The 7,689-nt window shown below is 44.6% G+C and overlaps 1 protein-coding gene across 1 annotated transcript; it reads right to left on the bottom strand.

Moving 5' to 3' along the window:
- Positions 1 to 5,606: 5,606 nt before the first annotated feature.
- MOS (MOS proto-oncogene, serine/threonine kinase) lies at positions 5,607 to 7,484 on the bottom strand. Its single transcript, XM_040487854.1, has one exon. It carries the CDS (start codon positions 6,729 to 6,731, stop codon positions 5,685 to 5,687), a length of 1,047 nt encoding a protein of 348 aa, XP_040343788.1. The 5' UTR covers positions 6,732 to 7,484; the 3' UTR covers positions 5,607 to 5,684.
- Positions 7,485 to 7,689: the final 205 nt, after the last annotated feature.

Genomic DNA, 7,689 nt, shown 5'->3' with positions numbered 1-7,689 from the left:
TTTTCTGTTAATTCTTTTTCAGTTTTGCATCCCGAAAATTGAATCTGCAAACAGAATTAGCTTGCCCTCTATCTTTACAATTATTAGACCGTAAATTGCCTTCTTTTTTCTAATTTCAGTGATAAAGTGTTAAATAGTAGGGAAGTAGTGTACATTCTTATGTTATTCTTGACTTTAGTGGGAATGTTTCCAGTGACTACTCATTAGGGTGGTGGCTCTTGGGCTGAAATGTGTGTGTTATGATTTTTCACTTTTTATTTGGAAATAATTTTAGAAATACAGAAAAGTTGCAATGATAGTACAGACAATTATTGTCTTGTATACCCTTCACCTGGCTTCCCTTCATGTTAACATGTTATATAACCATGATGTATTTATAAAAACTAAGAAATTAAGATTGGTATGTGGAGTGTTTTTAAAAATATTAAGGGTTCCTCTTTTTTAGTCTCTTTTTAAAAATTGGAACTGAACGTCTAATTTTGTCAACTGTCTTCTCAGTATATATTATTTTTTCTTTGACCAATTAATATGATGAATTAATAATTTTTAAATACTGACCCATCCTTGCATCTTGGAATAAACTCACATTTATTTACCATGCATGATTTTGTTTGCTAATATTTTATTTAGAACCTTTACACTGATTGTTATAAATAAGGTTGGTCTTTGTTGCTTTGTAAAGCAGTCTTTATCAGGCTTCAGTGTGTTATTCTCAAAAAGAGTTGGGAAGTTTTTCTTCTAATTTAAGTAGCACCAAGATTACCTGGTCCTTAAGGATTGAAGTCAGTGGAGCTTTGGGTCTTATGCCTAATGGGGTGGGGAAAGGGAAAGGATTGGACAACCTTCTAGAGAAGGCAAGGATTGGACAACCTTCTGGGGAAGGGAAGGATTGGACAACCTTCTCTATTCTATAGAAATGGGCCTGCTGAGATTTTGTATCTTCATTGGTGCCAGACTTGGTAAATTATAGTTTCCTAAAATATTATATATTCTTCTAGGTGCTATAACTTTTTGAGACTACAAATTTTCTTTGACTTTATTGTTTTCCTTTGTGTTCTAATATATGTGTTTTTCTTATTGTTGCCCTCTGGAGTTCCCACAATTTTGACTAGCATTTCTTTTTGACACACAATTACTTAAGAGTTTTAAAATTTCTAGGAGGGGGCACTTGGGTGGCTCAGTCGGTTAAACATTTGACTTCAGCTCAAGTCACAATCTCATGGTTCACGAGTTCAAGCCCCATGTCGGGCTATGTGCTGACAGTTCAGAGCCTGGAACCTGTTTCAGATTCTGTGTCTCCCTCTCTCTCTGCCCCTCCCCCACTCACGATCTGTCTCTCTCTGTCTCAAAAATAAACAAACATTTAAAAAAATTTTTTAAATAAATACAATTTCTAGGAAAAGGAGCTTTTTCTTTTTAAATTTTGTTAAAATTTCAATTGTATTTGTTTTTACAATTTTTAGGTTTTGGAATTTAAGGTTTTCTTCATGGTGTAGATCAGTTTTCCACAGGTACTTGAAAAGAAGCTATGTTTATTCTTTTTGGGTCTTAACTGTATTACAACCAGATGTATTCTATTAATTTTGTCAATGTCTTCGACATCATACCTTATTTTGTGCCCATCTAATCTGTTAGTCTTCTGTGGATAGTGTTTCAGTTTGTTCTCTTACTGCTTGTTATTTCTGGTCTGTGAAAATTGTTGCTATAATATGTGGCTCACAGTTATTTCTAACTTTTGTTTATTGATTGTGAATTGTATTCCTTGACATTATTCAATATCCTTCTTTGACTTCAACTCCTTTTTATCTTACGATAAAATTGTGGCTCCCATTTTTGGTTTGCATTTAGTTGGTATATTTTTGTCCATGCTTTTAAAAAAGAACTATATTTGGGGCGCCTGGTGACTCAGTCCGTTGACCATCTGCCCTTGGTTTCAGCTCAGGTCATGATCTCCTGGTTCATAAGATTGAGCCCCTGGGTGCCTATGTGGCTGTTGGTTAAGTGTCTGACTTCGGTTCACGTCGTAATCTCGTGGTTCATGAGTTCGAGCCCCACACTGGGCTCTGTGCTGACAGCTCAGAGCCTGGAGCCTGCTTTGAGAATTCTGTGTCTCCCTCTCTCTCTGCCCCTTCCCCGCTTGTGCTCTGTCTCTCTCTCTCTCAAAAATAAACAAAACAATTAAAAAATTTTTTTTAAATAAAAAAAAAAAACAAAACGATTAAGCCCTGCATCGGTCTCTGTGCTGATAGCCCAGAGCCTGCTTGGGATTCTCTCCCTCCCTCTCTGCTGCTCCCCTGCTTGAGAACTATATCTTATAGCATAGAGATTTTCTTTTAACAGGTGAATTAAGTCACTTACATTTATTGGTGATGACGGATAAGCGTAATCTAAATTTTCACATTTTATATTAGTTTGTTCCTATAGTTTCTGTTGTTGTCTTTCATTCTGTGCTTGGTTCTTTCACCTTTTTGTTTTGTTTTGGTAGTTCTGATTTTGAAGATGGGGTTTTTTTTTGTATTTGTGTTCAATTATATACTTGTATATAACATCCTTAATCCTAGACAGTATCTATGAGTTTACTTCTATGAACAGTGATAACGTTGACAGCTTACATCCTTCTCCTCTCTCCCCCTGTGCCTCAATTTATGTCAGGAGTATATCTTTAATGCTTATCTTTGTACTGTTAAATATGCCTTTACCTCTGACTTGATGTGTCTACTTTAAGTAATTTCCTGTGACTGTTCGCTATTACAGGTGAAGCCGTCCGCATACTTATTCTACCTCCCATCAGAGCAGTCTTCCCGCAGCTCAAAGACTTCCTTTCTCTGCCACCCCAAAGACCATATTTGTCTCCTTCGAGCATGGCATTTCTGTGGGTTTCTTCAAGCAACCACACCTTTTTCTCTCTCCAAACAAACCCGGCTCCGGAGGCTTCTGTGCCTGTCTTGTATTCCCTGACCACCCCCGGCCCCCGCCCAAATGACCCTCTCATGCTCAGAAGGGGCTGTTTGCTTCCACTTTCTGAGCTGGGCCGTGGCCAGACCTCCCTTAGTACTTTCTGTGCCTTCGCTCTCTATCAACTCCTGTAAGCTCAGCTCCGTTTGATCTTGGCCCTGTTCTGAGGATTTTTTCCTCCACTTTTGCACTTCACAGAGCGTTCCTCTTCATCAGGCCATGTTTTTGCCAAGACTTTGAGGTCGGCCACCGATAGGTCCTCCCCTGAGCTACCCCCTACCGCTCCCCGCGCTCTTTTCCTGCAGGCTGTGTCCAGTCATCTGGCGTCACTACACACACTTTGTAGCCTGTACATTTTGTCTCCTCGGGTCACCGATTAGGGGGTATACAAGGTACCTCCCACTTTGGTTTCCAGAAGAAGAGAAGGTATTTGAGTCTAAGCTGTGGCCATGTTCATTCTGGAAGGGAATGCTGGACCTTAATGTTTTTGATAGGGGATCCTCAAGGAGCTCACTGTCTGTTAATGAGATATTCGGCATAATTAGAATCTCATTTTAGCATACTTGATGGAGCAAACTGATTTCATTTTGCTTTTGAGCCCTCGTACCTTAAACTTTCCAACATGAACCCCTGTGGCTCCAATGAACAGGGGAGGAAATTGTTCGCTGGTTATCTGGGTGCTCTGTGCTCCAAGCTGCATGGACAGAGATAGCATGCTGAACCAGTACTTTACGTGGGCGTGGACAGCTCCCTTTTGTTTCCCTCAAGAACAGTTCCAAACCTTGATCTCCTTGTAGACCTCCTACCCTCAATCACCCTTAACAGAAAATAGAAGCCCTCAGATGTGAACCTCCCCAGTGTCTCCTTTTCCTGCGTAAAAACTCACCTTCAGTGGCAATTGTCCCGCCCTCGTTTGCTTGCTCGTATTGCTCGTTGGGGAGAAATACCCTTTCTCTCTAAACCTATGGTTTCCTTCCCTAAGTACTACTTTCCATTTCTTTTACAACTTTTTATTTTTTTTTTATTTTTTTATTTTTTAAAATTTTTTTTTTCAACATTTATTTATTTTTGGGACAGAGAGAGACAGAGCATGAACGGGGAAGGGGCAGAGAGAGAGGGAGACACAGAATCGGAAACAGGCTCCAGGCTCTGAGCCATCAGCCCAGAGCCCGACGCGGGGCTCGAACTCACGGACCGCGAGATCGTGACCTGGCTGAAGTCGGACGCTTAACCGACTGCGCCACCCAGGCGCCCCTCTTTTACAACTTTTTAAACTTCATCATTTATCCTTGTCTCTTCTTGCTTCGTTCACAAATCAACTCACTTCCTTCATCCTAAGACAACTAAACCAAACCCCTAAGCCGAACACGGGTGTGTCTTACCCCCTTTGAAGGTTTCTGCTCTTGCCTTCTTCCTCAAGAGCCCAAGCACATCAAGTCTTTGCCATAACTGTCTGGTCCATTGCAATGGCCTTGCCCTCCACCACTCACAGAAACTGCTGTGCTAAATGGAAGTCAGAGTGGTCCTAAAGACAAAATTCAGTCACCTCATTCTTCATAGTCTCATGTCCTGGCAGCCATTGCCTTGATTTCTAAAGGGGGCATTCTGGTTTTACTTGCCTGCTTTCCTCCAACCAAATGTTAAATTTTACTCTTCCTCGGGGTTGTCATTTTCTTCTCACATATCATAAATCTTTGCTTTGTCACCTATTTCTGAGTCCAAATAATAGGTAAAAGAGACCCAGTTTAGAAGTATTTTTCTACTGGGGCGCCTGGGTGGCTCAGTCAGTTCAGTGCCTGACTTCACCTCAGGTCATGATCTCGCGGTTCGTGGGTTCGAGCGCCGCATTGGGCTCTGTGCTTTGGTGTGGGAGCAAGCAAACTGTTAATAGGTTAAATTTAGGTGGTGGGTCCGGAGCATATGATCTGAATTTATAGAAAATTTTGGCATTTTATAATTCAGTTCTTTGGACAAGCCGGTTTCACCAATAACAGATTTGAATAAACGCAGGAGTAGGGGACTGCAGAAGTAAGCCTGCATGGGGCACCTGGATGGCTCAGTCAGTTGAGCGACCAACTTCGGCTCAGGTCATGATCTCACGGTTTGTGAGTTCGAGCCCCATGTCGGGCTCTGTGCTGACAGCTCAGAGCCTGGAGCCTGCTTCAAATTCTGTGTCTCCCTCTCTCTCTGCCCCTCCCCCGCTTGTGCCCTGTCTCTCTCTGTCTCAGAAATAAATAAACGTTAAAAAAAAAAAAAAAAAAGAAGAAGCATGCTTGCTGCGAAAGCAAAGTGTATGATTCTCTAAGGGAATAAGGTTACTAACAATATTAAGACAACTACTAGATTTGTAGTTGTGCTGTGTGTCTTAGAAGAGGTATTTGAGGGGCGCCTGGGTGGCTCAGTCGGTTGAGCGTCTGACTCTTAATTTCGGTTCAGGTCATGATCTTATGGTTCAGGAGTTCCAGCCCTGCATCGGGCTCTGCGCGGAGAGCCTGCTTGGGATTCTCCCTCTCCCTCTTTCTTTCTCGACCCCTCCTACTCCTCTCCCCCCCATCTCTCTCTCAAAAAATAAGTTAAAAAAAGAAAAGGTATTGGAGACAAAAAAGGAGTTTTTAATAACTTTATTTTCTAAAAACCCATCCCGCAGATATGTTTTTTTTTTCTACATGGTCACTTCTTTAAAAACGAGCAGAAACAAGGACAAAGCCTATCTTGATACAGGTTTAGAGTCAGCCAAATTCAGCTCTTAAGGAGTTAAGGTCGACCAGGAGGAGTTCTGCACTTGGCCGCTGCAAGGCACTGCCCCTCCAGCAGCACCGGATGATCTTCCCCAGTCTTTCCCCAGACACGGAGTCCGTGAAGACAGCTGCTGACAGAGACGGGCGAAGATCGTAGGCCACCACAGCGTAGAGCACGTGCTGCCGCTCCCCTGAGTACGGGGCCTCCTTGGTACTCATTTGCCAGAGAGTGATGGCAAAGGAATAGATGTCAGCTTTGGGCGTTACGGCCTCTCCTTTCAGGAGCTCTGGGGCTCGGTGGGTGTAGGTGCCCCCCGGGGGGTAAGGGGGAGTGCGGCAGCACGGCAGATCTCCCAGCTTCTCGGAGCAACCGAAGTCGCCGATTTTGCAGACGTCCTGCTCACTGATCAGAATGTTCGCAGGCTTCAGGTCCAAGTGTACGATGCTTTGCGAGTGAAGGAAAAGCAGGCCGTTCACGACATCTAGGGAATACTTCAGACACTTTCCCAAATTGAATTGCTCTCCGGCACAGCAGCGAGGCTCCGCGTCCTCCTCAGGGCAGCTGGGGGCACCGTATATGACTTGGTGTAAGGTGACATCGCCACCGAACTCCATGATTATGGTGCCCAGGCTGTTAAAGCCTGCGGGCGTGCGCGTGCTGGCGGCCACCACCCGCACGATGTTGTCGTGGCGAAGCCTGGCGATGTTGAGCTCGGCCCAGAAGCTGCGCTGGGACGCCAGTCGGTTCTTGGTGCACCTGTTCACTTGCTTTATGGCCACCGGAACACCGTGGTAGGTGGCCTTGTACACCGAGCCAAACCCGCCAGCTCCCAGCCTCTGCAGGAAGCACACCTGCTCCCAGTCAATGGAGCACCAGGCCAGCCGGCGCGGTAGCCGCGGGGCCCTGGGAGGAGTGCCACCCCCGAGGAGCTTCCCTGCCCTACCTGGCAGCTCAGCAGGGCTGCTGCAGGGCCTCGAGTCCACCGGGGGCGAAAACTCGCCGGGGAGGTAACCGCGCCGGGGAAGCGGCGAGGGCATCGCGCCTTCGAAGCGGACCCCGGAGCCACACAGGCGAGCGAAAAGAGAAGAGGCCCCGGGAGTTTGGAAGCCTTGCTGCCGACGCCTTGGCTCCACCCAGCGTTTTTCTCCTCTTACTTCGTTTTCCCCCAAAGGAGCCGCATCTGGGGTGTAATCAGCAAGTGTTTTTATCAGAAGGGGGAAACAATCTTGAATGAAGCACAGCCCTCTTTTTCAGATGACAGGATTTCCCTTCAACGCTGAAAGAGCCTTCTTGTAAAAACAAGCTCTTGACTGAGAAGAGTTCACCAGATAAACAACACCGAGCTGCCCCTGGGCTCCCCCCCTTTTTCCCAGTATTTCCCTAATTATAATAAAACCGGCTTTTTTTTTTTTTAAGTGTCATCGGCAGAACGTGATCAGTCCTCAGACTAAGGAGACCACAATAGTGCAATGAAATGATTTCACACTTTGCAGGCTATAATGATTGTCAGTGTTGTTTTCCAGCTGCATTAAATCACTTCCAGCAGTTATTGGCAGGAAGAGTTGAAATACGAACAGCTGACATTTGTTTAACCGATTACAGGGATAATTAGGTGCAACATTCATACAAGGATAAAAAACTAACCTCGAAGTAATCGATCCAAATAGAATCACTGATACAGGTCAAAACATCCATCTCCTAAGTTCATCAGGGGAAAGGAAAATTCTCTGACACTCCATTCAGCTTATATAGCAAATTAGCAAGACTTCTTAGCAACGTATCGACTTCCTAACAACCCTGGGCCATGGTAGTTTGGCCCACCCGGTAAACTCACTTACAAGAGAGATTCTCGACTTCCCAGCAAATGAGTTACAGAAGTGTCCAAACAGAGTTGGGGGGGGGGGGCGGGGGCGGGGGTGAAAAAAAGAACAGATTCAGATTCAGAGCCATGATCAGAGCTTCAAATAATAACAAATAGAGAATCCTAGGAGAGGA

This window comes from Herpailurus yagouaroundi, unplaced genomic scaffold (assembly GCF_014898765.1).
Source record: "Herpailurus yagouaroundi ecotype Mexico unplaced genomic scaffold, PumYag 165, whole genome shotgun sequence".
NCBI lineage: Eukaryota > Metazoa > Chordata > Mammalia > Carnivora > Felidae > Herpailurus > Herpailurus yagouaroundi.
This window is presented reverse-complemented; position numbering and strand designations above follow the sequence as displayed.

Excerpts from the sequence above, each read along its gene's own strand:
- MOS (XM_040487854.1), bottom strand. The coding sequence starts at position 6,731 with ATGCCCTCGCCGCTTCCCCGGCGCGGTTACCTCCCCGGCGAGTTTTCG.